Below are 17584 nucleotides of genomic sequence, written 5' to 3'. Positions count from 1 at the left end.
AGCCTCCAGTCACAGGTAATTATACCATACCCTCAGATCATTAATGACATGGATGGAAAACACAGGCCTACAGGTTCATGGGCAATAGGCTGGCAGAATTCTGAGCAAAGGATAAGTAATAAGGTCAGAATTCTTTTAGTGTGGAATCTTTAAGGGGAAAGAAGGCACAGGTAGGTAATAATAACAAAAACTCATATATGCAAGGATTCGTTCTAAGCACGTGAAGAGTAGTAACTCATTTGAAACTCACTACCAACTCTTTTAAGATTGGTATTATCCATCCCCATTTTAAGTATGTGGACACAAAAGAACAAAGAGGCCAAGCAACTCGCTCAACGTTTTACGCAGCCACGAGTGCTGCAAACTAGGCCGGGTTCAGATTCCACAGGAGTCAAGGGCGAAACACAGTGCCCCCTGGTTTCACCCATATTCACTAGAATTACCGCCAGCAAAAGTTTCTGGAAACCTGTCTCCTCTTGCCTCTCTCCTTCCATATAATTTCTGCTTTTGCTTTTCACTTTAAAGAGATGTCACATTCCCTTAACTTCCTAACACTCCCTCTGGAGCAGTGGACAGGAAAACTCAAGCCCAGGTTCCTCAGCTTCTCCTCCAACGACGCGCTTTGAAATAGTCGGACATATAAAGGGAATTTGGAGAAACCAAGTAAAAATGAACCCAAAGGAGGAACATCAAAAAGTAAACACAGCTTGAAAAGCAGGGACACATGAAATCTAACAGACAGAGAGCAACTACCCCATTCACATATCCTGTGCAATAATGCCCCCTGCACAAGTACCTGGAGCCTGGAACCTGCACAAAAAGCCTGAAAACCTATCTACACAAAAAGTATTCAGCAGCCTGTCCAGGCCCTACACCTTAAGGCGCTCCTTGGATGTCGGGTGCAGTAAAATGAATTCTTTTGTTGAAGTGGGGCGGCGGGAGGCCCAGGGAGCGGACGGGGCGCCAGAGCACCAAGGTAAGACAGCAGCCGCGAGGACCTTGCCCTGGGCCGAGGGCCTCTTTCTCGGCGCAAAGCGGGGTCGGCGCACAGTCGATCACGGGCCCCGACACCGCGGCAGGTCCGACCAGGGGTTCAGCCATTTCTCTTAGGCCGCGGAGGAAAAGGCGAGGTCCCTGCGACCTCGGGCTTTCGCTCCCCGTCCCCCTCCTCTTGGTCTTCCTTCGAATAACGCGGTTCCATCTGGACCCAGCGCCCAGGCCCTCCCCGCCGGCGTCGCCCCCCGTAGCCCCGCTCCGCGCCCCGCGTGCCCCATACTGGCCCCGGCGCCAGCACCCAAGCCGGCCCCCCAGGCGCCTGGAGCCCACCCCACCCCAGTGGGGAAAGCGGGTCTCCAGCGTGACCCCTGACCTGGCCCGCTCCTCGCCTTACCGGTTCCGCCACCACCTCACAAGCGGTCCCCGAGCGGGTGGCTCCATATCCCGGGAGCCAGCGCCACGCCAACCTACCCACTACACGCCCAGCGATTGGCCGACAGGACCACAACCGCACATTCCTATTGGCTGGGTTCCCGTATTCCCGTAGCGGCCCGCGCGCGTGGCGGGCAGACTGAGTATCCAGAGGCTCCGCCCACCCTTGATCAGACTGGAGGCGGAGCCACTGCGGCCCGGCCTGGAGCTCTCTGCTGCAGAGTCAGTGCTCTCGCTGGTCCAACCCAAAGTGTGGATTGGAGTCTCCCATCCCGCTGGCAGTCTGGAGACTCTAAGATTCCTGCAGTAGTTCGCCGCGACCTCACGTTAGATCCTGGAAATCAAGACTATTTCTTCTGAGACACGGCTCTGCAAGAGATGCAGCTCCACCCTGTAAAATAGAGCCACCTGGCAGGATCTTTTCCTCTCCCTCGCAGAGCCACATCATAGCATCTGCCGCCCCACCGAGAGCACCCCAAACCTGGGAGGAACCTCGAAGCATCTTGTGCAGCCAGTTCGACTACATCAATCTCCTACTCCCAAGCCTGGGCAATGACTTGTTTTCTTCCCTCCTAACAAGCTGCCTCACTTCTTCCCCAAAACTTTATTCCCCACCTACCCAAAATCAATCCCACTCTGCCCCCAGCCTCATTCTCACACCCCAGATTCTTTCTCTGAAGGTGATGGCCAGATCAATTGTGCTTTAAAGCGGAGAAAATAGTCTGACTAACCACCCTAATTTTCTACAGTGTCATTACCAGAAACAGATTTACCAGAAACATTCTTAGATACCCCTCTCCCCACTCTCCACACCCGTCACCTTACCGCTTTCATCAAAGGTAACCAAGCTTGTCTAACCAAGTCATAGGCTTAGAGAGAAAGAACATAAGCCCCTCAGACTTCTTTCTTCATGTAAAAACTGCTAGGAGAAAATTTTATTAGTTGGTAAATGTTAAGAGAAAGAGGGTAAACTGCAAAAAGGAAAATCCAGATAAAGTACAAAGTTAAAAAAAAAAATTCAGGAACCCCCCAAAAAACTGGGCTGAGCATCAGTTATCCCGTACAGGCTTGTTTCCATACAGAATTTCTCCTAGAGAGAAAAAAAATGCACAAATTAGTTCTGAGAATCTCTCTAACAACACACCTGGGAAATTTTCAGAAAGGCTTGATGAAGTCCCTCCAGACCAGAACCTTTCTTTTGGGAACTTGTAGTGCAACTAGAATATAGAATGGCTGGAGCCATTCTTATTGCTGTCCCAAGTCGGCTAAGGTGGGCAACTTCCCTGGGCTGTTCCACACTTGCTGGCTACTTACTTAGCTCACAGCATGGGGCTGCCTCCTTCTTCCCCTTCTTCATTGTGCTTGAAGGGTTTGACTTTTCCCGGTGCCGGCCCCTGTGTCTTCCCTCTATATATGCAGACAAGCGCGCCTCCCTTGGTTAGATAAGGGCACTTTCGGCGGCTCTGGGCAACACATAGGTAAAGACACCGCATGGAATTTCAAGAAGCCAACCACACCATTCAAAGCATAATCAAATTTCATCTTTGACCTGCCATGAAAAGGAATCATCATATATCTGCCACTCCTGGATATAAATGAACAATTAATTGCATTTGAAAACGTTTATTCTAAGATTTCATCTCTGTCTCATTTGGCAGGAGCTGGAGGCGGGGCTGTGGGTGGGAGCGATGGAAAGGGGTGGAGTAAAAATAATTCCTTTTCTACGAGATGCCACTCCCCTTGGAACGGAGCTGGTCTGGGCACTTGAACCAAGTCTGCATGTGCGCTGGGACTCTGCTCCCGGGACGTAAGGTGAAACCAATTAACCCCAAGCCTGACAGTCCATGGGTATTTTCCACATAGGTACGTGCAGCACCAATGCAATTATGAGGAGTCTGAGTGTAAGTGAAAATGCCACCCGGTCCATCCCTTGGGATCTGAAGGACCGCTGGCACCAGGCTAGTTAATTAGTGATCCACAGGTGGACAACAAAGCCACACAAACCCAGGACACAGTGCCTGATGGCAAAGAAAAAAGTAAAATCGCTTGAGCTTGCAAAAAACAAATCCAGATCAAGCCAGGATTTCTCAATCTGGGAGAGGAACTGGAAAAAAAAAAAAAAAGAAAGAAAGAAAAAAAGAAAGATGGGGGAGGGCTTGCCTCAACCAAAAATAGTTTAGTAGGCCAGCTGGAGGCAAAGCTGGAAATAAGAGGTTTTGGAGTCTGGTGAGGAGAATGGGGTGGGACACTGGAAGATCTCACTGCCTTCAGAAAGTTTTCTGGTAGTTTTAAGGAAAAGCTGCTTACTACCTAAAAACATATACAAATAAGTGTGATAGAAGTAAACGAGATAGGAGTTTCCTTGTGGTGCAGGGTTAAGGATCTGGATGGTCACTGCAGTGGCTCAGATTGCTGCTGTGGCGCTGGTTCCATCTCTGGCCAGAATCGGGTGGGGCCATTGAAAAAAAAAGGAATGGAGTTCTACTGTGGCTCACAGGATCAGCAGTGTCGTGGGAGTGCTGGATTTGTGTCCAATCCCCAGCCTGGCACAGTAGTTTAAGGATTCAGCATGGCTCAGCTGCGCTTAGATTGAGACTGTGGGGCGGATGTGATCCCTGGCCAGGGTGGCTCCATATGCTGCAGTGGGGCCAAAAATGAGGGGATGAAGAAAAAGGACTAAATGTCATCTCATTACAACTTGACCTATCTCTGTGTCCTTGTTCTACAGCAGACAAATTCCCTGAGGCAAAACTGCCTTCGATTGGGTTGGGCTCCAATTTGTTCCCCTTAATGGCAAAAGAGATTAAAAAAAAAAAAAAAAAAAGAAGAAACATGAAGTCGCCTAGGAACTAACTTTTTGCAGGAAAAGGCTCTATTTTGGTTTAGGAATTCCAAAATAGGAATGGATTTTACAATGAGACTCTACCAAAGCCCCCCCTATTGCCCCTACTCAGCAGTTACTCCTAAAACACACTCCACGCCCACCTTCTAATTTCCCAGTTCTCACTTTTTTTTTTTTTTTTTGCCTTTTCTAGGGCCGCTCTCGCGGCATATGGAGGTTCCCAAGCTAGGGGTCAAATCGGAGCCGTAGCTGCCAGCCTACGCCAGAGCCACAGCAACTCGGGATCCGAGCCCGAGTCTGCAAACTACACCACAACCCATGGCAACACTGGATCCTTAACCCACTGAGCAAGGCCAGGGATCAAACCCACGACCTCATGGTTCCTAGTCGGATTCGTTAATCACTGCGCCACGATGGGAACTCCGTGTCTGTGTCTTTTTAGGGCCATACGCGTGGCATATGGAGGTTCCTAGGCTAGGGGACCAGTTTATTATCGTGTAACTTACCCACAGGCTGGGATTGGTTAGACACTGATCTGGAAGAATTCGCCGCTGCCCTCCACACCACTGAGGGGCCACTGGGACAGTTTCAGACTTAACCTAGGGTAGGGGGGTAGGTACTTGGAAACAGTAAATACATTCCTAAGCCAATATTTATGAGTAACTCGTCCCGTGGGTGTCAGGAATACGTCAACAAAGGTTTTCATCATTGTTTGGGGACCAACAGAGCATAGGGGCCACCTAGTCCTAATGATTATTAAACAATATCTGTTAACTACAAAGCCCTTGACGACAGAGAAATGACTTACTGTATAGTTCAGTCCTAGGCAGGGTGAGCGGAAGGACAGGAGAAACTGGAATACTGCTGGCAGATGACCTCAGCTGTCACATCATGCCCCCTTCTCGGGCAGCCCACATGCAGTGACTGATCCATGTGGGACTGTAAAGATTTATCCCTCTCACCCCAACTGGGGACAGCTCTGAAGGGTGGCGGAACCTATGTCCCCCATCACAGCCTGACCTCTGTGCAGACTGCTTCCTTCCCTCAGTGTCCATCCCAAGATCACTTTTTTTTTTTTTTTTTTAAGGGCTGCACTGGCAGCATATGGAGGTTCCCAGGCTGGGGGTCCAATTGGAGCTGTAGCTGCCGGCCTACACCACAGCCACAGCAATGCCAGATCCAAGCCACGTCTGCAACCTACACCCCAGCTCACGGCAATGCCAGATCCTTAACCCACTGAGCAAGGCCAGGGATCGAACCTGCAACCCCATGGTTCCTAGTCAGATTCCACTGAGTCACGACAGGAACTCCCAGCCAGATCCTTAACCCACTGAACGAAGCCAGGAATCAAACCCACCTCCTCATGAATGCTAGTTGGGTTGCGATGGGAACTCCCCAAGATCAACTTCTAATAAGCTTACTGCCTCCATCTCTGAGTCAGCTTCCCTGTCTTACTTCTTCCTGAATCCCCCAAGTTAATGGGTCTGAAAAAGTGATCTGCACTCTTCTACTTCCTTAACCCTCGTTTATTTTTCCATTCTTTGTGGGTCCACCCGAGAAACTACTTCCTCGTTAGCTAAGTGAGATCATCACTGGCCAAATATAGTCAGAAGCCATGAACTCTTCAACTTTTTCCGTATGCCCATGTGACATTGCCCCCTTATAGCTCTGCTTTTCTTCGGCTTCCATCACACTGTGCTTTCTGGGTCGTTCTGCTTGAAGTGTTCTTTCTCTACCACGTTCAACTGGGACTCTTCCTCCTCCTCCTCCTTACATGTAGATATTCTTAGGTTCACTCCTTCATCCTCTTCTAATTCCAAACAATCTCTCTGCAATTTCAAGGTAATAATACTGGGGACCCACTCAGCATTAGAGACATTCATGGAACGGCTGGAGTAAAACAAACAGCCTTTTAAGGGTAGACTAGACCTGGAGTCCAGGTCAAGCCAAGTAGAAAACATGAGTAAATTATTAAATGTGCGTGTGTGTGTTTTTCTACCACGTGTAGTGGCTTGATGTGGGATTTCAGTTCCCAGATCAGGGACTGAACCAGGCTGAAAGGTGGAAGCACCAAATCCTAACCACAAGACCACCAGGGAACTCCTCTATGTTTCATTTCTTTATCTGAACTGCATCAATACCAATCTTGTAAGGATGCTCCCTACATTTCTGTCCCCCAAACACACTGATGTTCTCTTTCACATCCCTGTCTTTTCGTAGGCTGCGCCTATGCTGCAACACTCTTGCCCTGCCCAACCTTGATCTGGTTAAATCCTACTCACCACTGATGTCTCCCTTTAGATGTTCTTTCCTCCAAAAAAGGCCTCAGTGATCCCAATACCTTTGTGAGGCAGGTCTTCTACGACACCCTATACTCTCTTCCCTTTCCCATAGCGATACCTCATGAAATTGTTTGGCTATTTGTCTGCAACCCTCTTTGAGGGCCAGGACTCTGTCCTATTCACTCTTGTATTCTCAGGGAGGACTCCAAGGCTGGCAGCATCCCTTCCAAACTAATACCATTTCACTTCCTTTTTTCTTTCTTTTTTTTTTTTTTTTTTGTCATTTCTTGGGCCGCTCCTGCGGCATGTGGAGGTTCCCAGGCTAGGGGTTGAATTGGAGCTGGAGCCGCCAGCCTATGCTGGAGCCACAGCAACGCAGGATCTGAGCCATGTCTGCGACCTACACCACAGCTCACGGCAACGCCAGATCCTTAACCCATTGAGCAAGGCCAGGGATTGAACCTGCAACCTCGTGGTTCCTAGTTGGATTCGTTAACCACTGAGCCACGATGGGAACTCCCCCATTTCACCTCCTTGAGGATGATTCCCAAAGGCTATTCTCTGTAGCCTCTTGCCTCAAGCTAAACTGCCCTATGTCTCTCTCCCTGGATCTTCAGCTGCAAAGTCAGCATTGCTATATCCTAAACTAGCTTCCTCTCTATTCAAACCGTCTTGTTCTTACACGTTCCCTATATATGCACTTTCTGGCATTGAAAACTGGAAGTCCTCATGGATCCCTCACCTTTCCTTTCATCAGACAATGCCCATGGGAGTTCCTGTTGTGGCTCAGCAGTAACAAACCTGACTAGTATCCATGAGGATGCGGGTTCAATCCCTGGCCTCGCTCAGTGGGTTAAGGATCTGGCGTTGCCGTGAGCTGTGGCATAGGTCGGAGGCTGGGCTCGGATCCCAAGTTGCTGTGGCTGTGGTATAGGCCAGTGGCTACAGCTCCGATTGGACCCCTTGCCTGGGACCTCCATATGCCACAGATTTGGCCCTAAAAAGACAAAAAAAGAAACAAACTTGAATAGTTTATAAAGATGTCTTTGTCTCTTATGTTTAATGTCATCATATAACATTGGAATAAGGATACGTAGGAGTCCTCACTGTGGCACAGTGGGTTAGGATCTGGCATTTGCTGCAGCTGTGGTGTAGGTCGCAGCTTTGGCTTGCATTCAGTCCCTGGCCAGGGTGCTTCTGTATGCTGCAGAAACAGTCAGAAAAAAAAAGACACACAAACACACATTTAACACACATTTGTTCCATTTAATTTCATTCACTAATTTTGTTTGTTTTGTTTTTGGCCCTGGTCTGCAGCAGCTTGATGTGGGATCTCAGTTCCCAGACCAGGGACTGAACCCAGGCCGAAGCAATGACAGTGCTGAGTTCTAACCACTTAACTATCAAGGAACTCCTCATTTGATTCATTTACTACAGCACTGAGGATCTACTATATGCCAAGTACTGTTTTAGATACTGGAATATAACAATGATCAAGAAACGCAAAGTTTTTGTTCTTAGAGAATTTACATTTGGGGGGGCACAAATAATAAACAAGTAAGTATATGTTCAAGAAGTAATAAATTCTATTAAAAAATAAAGAGCAGTGGCGCTCTCGCTGCGGTACAAAGGGATTGGTGGCAGCATCTTGGAAGCGCTGGGATGCAAGTTCGATCCATAGCCCAGCACAGTGGGTTCCAGCGTGGTCATTGCTGCAGTCTACGTTGCGGCTGTGGCTCAGATTTGATCTCTGGCCTGGGAAACTCCACATGCCTCGGGGTGGCCCCAAAAAGATAGATAAATACATAAATAAAGAGCAAGATAAGGAGCAACGAGAGCCAGAGGGGGCTCTCGTTTTATTTTTAAAGTTTATTTATTTATTATTTATTTATCGCTTTTTAGGGTCAAACCTGTGGCGTATGGAAGTTCCCAGGCTAGGATCCAAGGCAATGCCGGATCCTTAACCTACTGATGGAGGCCAGGTGTCAAACCTGCAGCCTCGTGGATACTAGCTGGGTTCGTTACTGATGAGCCACAGTGGGAACTCCAAAATATGGGCCATTTTAGAGGGGACCCTTAGGGAAGACCTGACTTTGAAGAATAAATCTGAAGTGAGAGAGCAAGTCGTGTGAGTAACTGTCTGGTTCTTAGGGATGAACTTCCAGGCAGAGGGAAAAGCGAGTGCAAGGACTCTGAGAGAGACAATGACTTCCCCTGAACAATACGTGTACATTTAGTAATAGATCTAGACGTATGTGACATGTTATTCCCTTATTTTCCTAGCTGGGAATATCTGACAGTGATATTATAACAGTGATTTTATGAGTGATATCATACTGCAAAATCCATGAAGTCTTTCTAGCCCTGATTCAGCTAGGCAAGCATTTACACATCTTGCTGAGCGTGCAGATGTGCCTGGACTGAGAGTACGTGGGGGCGGGGGCTTCCTTTTCCCGCAGAAACTAAACCCGGGAGAAGCTCAATAAATGGCACAGGTGGAATAATGAGCTGTGCGCCACAGCGAATATCAGAACTGATGGTGGAGATCTCGGGTGACCTTGTCAAAACTGGGTGGGGAGACCTTCCCTCCAGGAGTGTCCCTGCCTGTCCTTTTGCTCTCATTGCTGTGGACGTGCCAGGCAGCACAAGGTGGCTCCTGAGGGAGGTTCCTAACAACGCTGGGTAAAGGTCCCCTTATTCAGAGCCAAAGACTAACATAAAGCAGAAATTCCTCTGATCTTAAGCCTTCGCAAGGGTTATGTTGCCTAGAAGGGTAAAAGCTTGGGGTGGGGCACGTGTGCGGCAGGTGGAAAGCAGGGGGAGAAGTCAGAAGTCAAGAGACCTGCCCTCCCTAATCGTTGAGTAAATTTCCCTGAACTTGGAACCCCTGTAACCAATCCCTACTTCACGCCGCTCTTCACCTAGGGATGCTCTTTTCTTTGAATTGCACTGACTTCTGACATATTTGATGTTAATTCTTTCTTTTTTTTTTTTTTTTTTTCTTTTTGGTCGAATTGGCAGCATGTGGAAGTTCCGAGCCAGGGACTGAATCTGAGCCATAGTTGCAACCTCTACTACAGCTGTGGCAACACCGGATCCTTCAAGCCACTGCATCTGCTGTGGATCGAACCCTCACTGCCACAGAGACAATGCCAGATCTTAACCTGTTGTGTCATAGCAAGAACTCCTGATGTTAATTCTTTACTGTCCACAGTAGCTGGATTGGTCTACTTTTATTATTATTATTATTATTGTCACATAAATATGTCCTTTGGCTACCTGTTTTAATTTTCAGAGTGTGAATTCTTAGACCCTGTTTGTGAGCAATACGTTCTAAATTTAGTTCAGGGTCTACCTTAATTGCTTACCGCTAGCAGGCACTGATAGAGGCTTTTTTATTTTGTCTTTTTCCAGGGCCACATCCGCGGCACATGGAGGTTCCCAGGCTAGGGGTCGAATCGGAGCTGCAGCTGCTGGCCTACACCACAGCCACAGAAACTTGGGATCCGAGCCGCGTCTGTGACCTACACCACAGCTCACGGCAACACCGGATCCTTAACCCACTGAATGAGGCCAGGGATGGAACCCGCTTCTCACGGATGGGAGTCGGGTTCGTTAACTGCTGAGCCACGACGGGAACTCCGAGAAAGGCTTTGTGATGATGACTATGTCTGCGGTGATTACACTAGAAATTGAAGGCTACTCTGTCATTTGGGCATACGGCTCTGCTGGAAATGCTGACCTCCTCTTATAAGGCTTTCCTCTGGTTTCAGCTGGGCTTGCCTAAACCTTCCAGTTCGATGCTCAGGAGAACTGGGTTCTCCATTACACGCACCACCACTTTCTGGGAGACGTCATATGCCTCAGTTTCGCAATCTTCTAGGGCAAGCCAGACAAAGCTAACAGGGATTGAAAGTAGGCAAGAGAGGGAAAATAAGAAAGTAGACGTGGAAGGACTTTAAAAGTGGGATATAAGGATACTGTCTCAAGTCTACACCTCCCTTCTTTCAGGGCCAGCAACTGAGACACTCTTCTTTCTCCCCACAAGCCTAATTCTTCTTCCAGGAGCCTTAGGTTCCTGGTGTGAAGGATGAAGACCCACCCTCTGTATCATCTTTTACAAGATTCCTCCCAGGGAGTCCTTTTACCTCATCTTTGCCACTGCTGCTTTTTTTTTTTTTTTTTTTTTTTGTCTTTTGCCATTTCTTGGGCCACTATCATGGCATATGGAGGTTCCCAGGCTAAGGGTCTAATTGGAGCTGGAGCCACCGTCTACGCCAGAGCCACAGCAACTCAGGATCCGAGCTGCCTCTTCAACCAACACCACAGCTCACGGCAATGCCGGATCCTTAACCCACTAAGCAAGGCCAGGGATCAAACCTGCAACCTCAAGGTTCCTAGTCGGATTCGTTAACCACTGAGCCACAACGGGAACTCCAAAAAATATAATTTCTTTCTTTTTTTTTTTGTCTTATTTTTTGGGCTGCTCCTGAAGCATATGGAGGTTCCCAGGCTAGGGGTCCAATCAGAACTGTAGCCACCGGCCTACGCCAGAGCCACCACAACGGGGGATCTGAGCAGCATCTTCGACCTACACCACAGCTCATGGCAATGCCAGATCCTTAACCCACTGAGCAAGGCCAGGGATCGAACTGGCAACCTCATGGTTCCTAGTTGGATTCATTAACCTCTGTGCCACGATGGGAACTCCAAAAAAATAGAATTTCTTAAATCAAATTATGGAAAAGCAGGAGTCATAATGGATTATTAATGGATAATGGATAATTTTGATAAATGATCTAAAACAAATACCAGAAACTCCTACATAGAAGACATCTAAGGTACAAGTGACAAGGAGAGGATATCTGCAACATACAGGTATATCAGAAGAAGAGGAGCTACAAATAAATGCTGGAGAGGGTATGGAGAAAGGGAACCCCCCTACACTGTTGGTGGGAATGTAAATTGGTACAACCACTATGGAAAACTGTACACAGGTATCTCAGAAAACTGAAGACAGAACTACCATAGACCCAGCAATCCCACTCCTAGGCATATATCCAAACAAAGCATTCACTCAAAAACATACATGCACCCCTATATTCATAGCAGCACTATTCACAATAGCCAAGACATGGAAACAACCTAAATGTCCAATGACAGATAAATGGATTAAGAAAATGTGGTTCAAAAAAAAAGAAAGAAAGAAAATGCGGTTCATATACACAATGGAATACTACTGTCTTTAAAAAGAACAAAATAATGCCATTTGCAGCAACGTGGATGGAACTAGAGACTCTCATACTAAGCGAAGTAAGTCAGAAGGAGAAAGACAAATACCATATAATATCACTTATATCTGGAATCCAATATATGGCACAAATGAACATATCTACAGAAAAGAAAAAACTCATAGACTTGGAGAACAGACTTGTGGTTACCAAGGGGGGGGGGACTAGGAGGGATATGAGTTTGGGGTTCGTAGATGCAAACAATTGCATTTGGAATGGATAAGCAACGGGATTCTGCTGTATAGCCCAAGGAACTATATCTGATCACTTGTGACGGAACATGATGGAGGATACTGGGACAAAAAGAATGTGTGTATATACACACATATATATGTTACTTTGCTCTACAGAAGAAATAGAACATGGTAAATCAACTAGAATAAAAAAAATTTTTTTTAAAGATACATGGGAATTCCCGTTGTGGCTCAGTGGTTAACGAATCTGACTAGGAACCATGAGGTTTCAGGTTCCATCCCTGGCCTCGCTCAGTGGGTTAAGGATCCGGTGTTGCCGTGAGCTGTGGTGTAGGTCGCAGATCCCACGTGCGGCTTGGATCCCACGTTCCTGTGGCTGTGGCATAGGCCAGTGGCTACAGCTCCGATTTGACCTGGGAACCTCCATATGCTGCGGAATCAGCCCTAGAAAAGGCAAAAAAAAAAAAAAAAAGACAAAAGAAAGGATACATGCATTATGGTTTCCAAAGGAGACAGTTTGAAGGGTTGGGGGATGCGCTGGGGGTGTGGGATGGAAATCCTATAAAGATGGATTGTGATGATCATTGTACAACTATAAATGTAATAAATTCATTGAGAAAAAAAATGAAGTATATTTCTGGCCTTTGGGCGAGAAAAGAAAGTATAGCAAAGCATATACTAAATCTTAAAGTTTCTGCCCCAAAGGAGCACATGTGGCTTCTGTTCACATTTCACTGGGCAGAGCAAGTCGCATGGCCATACTTGAGTTCAGTGAGGTGAGGAAATAAATCGTCCCATAGGGAGGGGCACCGTACATTTGGGAAGAGTAATAAAGTGTACTACCGTATCCTAATCACATAATAGACTGCATTAACTAGAAATCAAAAATTCTTATAATACTTCTGGGTTATAAAATCAAGGGAAATGTGATGTTGTAAAACAATCAGCTCAGTTTATCATCTAAGGAATTATCTTTAGTTTGGATGAGTAATAACAAAGCCTCATTGTAATGCAATTAATTAGTTAGATACCTGTAGAGTTTTTTCCCATTTATTTCTACTAATTGCCTAGATTTTTCTTTCTTTCTTTTTTTTTTTTTTTTTTTTTTCGCTATTTCTTTGGGCCACTCCCGCAGCACATGGAGTTCCCAGGCTAGGGGTCGAATCAGAGCTGTAGCCACCGGCCTACGCCAGAGCCACAGCAACGCAGGATCCGAGCCACGTCTGCAACCTACACCACAGCTCACGGCAACGCCGGATCGTTAACCCACTGAGCAAGGGCAGGGACGAACCCGCAACCTCATGGTTCCTAGTCGGATTCATTAACCACTGCGCCACGATGGGAACTCCCCTAGATTTTTCTTAACTTTACCTGCTATAACTGTTAAATTGAGGCAGCACTGACAAATTTCTCGTGATTTTCTTTTTATATTATGTACACAGATATCAGATTTGTAGACATTTTGAGCTGCAGAATTTTTCTCTATAAACTACAGTCATCTTCAGTCATTAAAATAACTACTCTCTAAAAAAAATAAAATAAAATAAAAATAAAAAGATGGCATTCCCATTGTGACTCAGTGGTTGACGAATCCAACTAGGAGCCATGAGGTTGCAGGTTCGATCCCTGGCCTCGATCAGTGGGCTGGGGATTTGGCGTTGCTGTGGCTCTGGTGTAGGCTGGCGGCTACAGCTCTGATTTGACCCCTAGCCTGGGAACCTCCATATGCCGTGGGTGCGGCCCTAGAAAAGACAAAATAAATACAAAAATAAAATAAAAATAAAATATACATGCACCCCTATGTTTGTTGTAGCACTTTTTTCTTTTCTTTTCTTTTTTTGCTTTTTAGGGCCGCATCCACGGCATATGGAAGCTTCCAGGCTAGGGGTTGAATTGGAGCTGAAGCTGCCAGCCTACACCACAGCAATGCAGGATCTGAGCCACATCTGTGACCTATACCCCAGCTCACAGAAAGACCGGATCCCTGACCCACTGAGCAAGGCCAGGGATCGAACCTGCATCCTCATGGATACTAGTTGAATTCATTTCTGCTGCGCCACAACAGGAACTCCATGTAGCACTATCTTCAATAGCCAAAACATGGGAAAAACCCAAATGTCCATTGACAGAGGAATGGATAAAGAAGATGGATATATACAATGGAATATTAGACATCCATAAAAAAGAATGAAATAATGCCAATTGCGATAACATGGATGGACCTAGAAATTATCATACTAAGTCAGACAGAGAAAGACAAATATCATATGAGATCATCAATATGTGGAATCTAACAAAAAATGATGCAAAAGAACTTACAAAATAGAAACAGACAAAGATTTTGAAATCAAATTTATGGTTAACAAAGGGGAAATGTGGGGTGGGAGGGATAAATGAGGGGGCTGGGATTAACACATATACACCACTACATGTAAAATAGATAGATCACAAGGACCTACTGTATAGAACAGGGTAATCTACTCAATGTTGTATAATAACCTATAAGGGAAAAGAATGCAAAGGAATGGATATATGTGCATCTGGGCTGATTTACTTTGCTGTACACCTGAAACTAACACAACTTTCTAAGTCAACTATATTCCAATAAAATTTGTTTTTTAAAAAAAATACGGGTATCTGTAAAGGACGTCTACAAATCAACAATAATAAAGAAGATAAACAATCTAATAGAAAAATGGACAAAAGGTATGAAGAGACAGCTTCCAGAAGAGGAAATCCAAGAAACCTATAATATACAGACAAACCTCATCTACCTTTCTAGTAATCGGGGAAATACAAAATAAATGATGATGAGATTCACTTCGCATCTCCTGGATTAGCAATAACCTTGAAGACTGACCATTTTAAGTGAAGGTGAGAATGTAGAGAAAAAGGACTCTCATGTCCTATAAAACTGACACAGTCACTGCAGCTCTGATTTGACGCCTAGCCTGGGAACTTACATATGCAGCCCTACAAAGCAAAAAAAAAAAAAAAAAAAAAAAAGTTTTAAATGTATTTAAGTGTACTTGATTTACAGTGTCATGTTAGTTTCAGGTGTACAACAAAGTGATTCAATTTCTTTTCCCTTATAGGTTATGAGAAAAGATTGAGTAGAGTTCCATGTATTATACATTAGGCCCTTGCAGGTTATCTATTTTATATATAATAGTATGTATATGTTAACCCCAACCTCCTAATTTATTCCTCCCGTTCCTCTGCCATGCTATTTATGTACCGTGCTGCAGTAATCCATGTGCCCATTGGGTAGCTGCGTTTAAATCTTGACTCAAACCTTGAGTAGGTTATTAACCTCTTTCTTCATATATAAAGTGGAGCTAACAATAGTACCTACCTCATAAAGTTATAATGAGGATTAAACAAGTTAATATGCATACGGCATTGAAAACAATAGTAGTTGCTCAATAAATGTTAGCTATTGTTATCACTTCCGCAGGAAACTGAAAGACAAGCCAAGAAGAAAGGAAGAAGGAACTGCAAGCAGAAAGCAATAAGTGGTTCAGTTCCCGCTGTGGCTCAGCAGAAACGAATCTGACTAGCATCCATGAGGACGCAGGTTCAATCTCTGGCCTTGCTCAGGGGGTTAAGGATCCATTGTTGCCGTGAGCTGTAAGTCAAAGATGTGGCTTGGATCTGGCATTGCTGTGGCTGTAGCATAGGCCAGCGGCTACAGCTCCGATTCGACCCCTAGCCTGGGAACCTCCATATGCCATAGGTTTGGCCTTCAATACACTCGCACGTGCGCACACACACCACACACACACACACACACAATATGTGCAAAAGCCCAGAGGCATAAAGTTCCCTGGCCTATTCTAGAACTGCAAGGCCAATGCTCCTTAGCATAGAAAGCTAAAGGGAAAAAGATATCATGAGATATGAGATGGGGCTAGAAGGTAGGCTGGGTTAAGGAGTCTGAACTTTATCCTAGGAGTCAGAGGAAACTTGAAAGATTTTACAAAAGGGAGTGACAAGCTTAGATTTGTAACTTCAAAAGCTTTCTTCGGCTATAGCATATTGAACTGGTTGGAGTGAGGCCAAGACAGATGAAAGGAAAACCAGTAAGGAGGCTACTCTGGTAATTGAGATCAGAGGCTTGTCGCTTAGACTAGGGTAATGGCACTGAAGAGCGAAGGAAGCTGGCTAACTGAAAAAAAGAAGCAGAACCAATACCACTGAGTGGATGTATGTTAGGGCGAGGGGAGGGAGAGGCATTAAATAATACATAAATATTTGAGGGAGGAATGGATGAATTCTGTGTTCCTACCATCTTGTTTTGCCACAGGAAATGCCTTCCCTCTATTCCATCCTTCCAGGCAAAATTCCTCCCCATTTCCTACACAAAACCGTCTCTGATTGATCTTAACACCTTTCTTGTCGTGTTCCAGGATTTTATAACTGAACATTCTTGAGAAATACATAGAGGTCACTGTTGAGAGGACTTAGAAAATGTCTTAAGGTGGAGATCATGTTTTAGTCAACTTTTTTTCTTTTTTTGTCTTTTCCAGGGCCGCACCTATGGCATATGGAGGTTCCCAGGCTAGGAATCTAATTGGAGCTGTAGCCACCAGCCTACCCAGAGCCACAGCAACGCCAGATCCGAGCTGTGTCTGCAACCACACTACAGCTCATGGCAATGCCAGATCCCCAACCCACTGAGCAAGGCCAGGGACCGAACCTGAAACCTCATAGTTCCTAGTTGGATTTGTTAACCACTGAGCCAGGAAGGGAACTCCCTTAGTCAACTTTCTATTCCACCCACACCATCCACCTAACACTTGCAGAAAAATCCACCCATTTACAGAATTTTTCCTCTGATTATATGAGTGGTTCAATTGTGAACAATATATGTTCATACAAAGCTCTGTGACCCATAGTGTGCTGCACAGATGTGGGAGCTTTCACAGCCATTTTCTCCTTGAATCTTCACAGAACTCTTATTAAATAGGTACTACTGTAAAGGAAATAAACTCAGAACTAAAGTGACATGTTCAAGGTCACACATATCAAAGGAAATGACAGGGCTCAAACTTGAACCTAGATCCCCTGGGTCCAAATGGGATGCTCTTTCTACTACCCCCCATGGACTGTGAATATTCATATATACTCAAGAGGACTTTTAAATCTGGAAGGCAGCTGAGTGCCACTTCTAGGAAGTCAGTTTCAGATGTTAAGTTATCAAACATATATATATATTTTTTTTTTTTTGCTTTTTTTTTTTTAGGGCCACACTTGTAGCATATGGAGGTTCCCAGGCTAGGGGTCCAATCAGAGCTACAACTGCCAGCCTACGCCACAGCCACAGAAATGCCATGTCTGAGCCTCGTCTGCAACCTACACCACAGCTCATGGCAACACCAGATCCTTAACCCACTGAACAAGGCCAGGGATCAAACCTGCAACCTCATGGTTCCTAGCTGGATTCGTGTCCGTTGAGCCAAGCCGGGAACTCCAAGTTATCAAACATATTTACTGAGCAACTACTAGGCGCCAGGCATGACACCTTCTGTTGGAGGTAGAGTATAG

General features: G+C 45.7%; 1 protein-coding gene across 4 annotated transcripts in view; it reads right to left on the bottom strand.

The window, feature by feature from the left end:
• Window positions 1-2882, bottom strand: part of SLC11A2 (solute carrier family 11 (proton-coupled divalent metal ion transporters), member 2) — a 39151-nt gene extending 36269 nt beyond the window's left edge. Inside the window, exon 1 of one of the 4 annotated variants that reach the window (XM_021081706.1) lies at window positions 2743-2882. In XM_021081706.1, the coding sequence (XP_020937365.1) occupies window positions 2743-2785 (43 nt within the window). In that variant the 5' untranslated portion in view covers window positions 2786-2882. Of the gene's footprint in view, window positions 1-1390; window positions 1612-2572; window positions 2718-2742 lie in introns of those variants that run through there. The other 3 variants (XM_021081710.1, XM_021081709.1, XM_021081708.1) reach the window with 3 other exon arrangements.
• Between the last annotated feature and the right edge of the window lie 14702 nt (window positions 2883-17584).

Source organism: Sus scrofa, unplaced genomic scaffold, assembly GCF_000003025.6.
Source record: "Sus scrofa isolate TJ Tabasco breed Duroc unplaced genomic scaffold, Sscrofa11.1 Contig2094, whole genome shotgun sequence".
In the NCBI taxonomy this organism is placed as follows: Eukaryota; Metazoa; Chordata; class Mammalia; order Artiodactyla; family Suidae; genus Sus; species Sus scrofa.
Note: the sequence above shows the minus strand (reverse complement) of the source record. Positions and strands in the feature narration are given on the sequence as shown.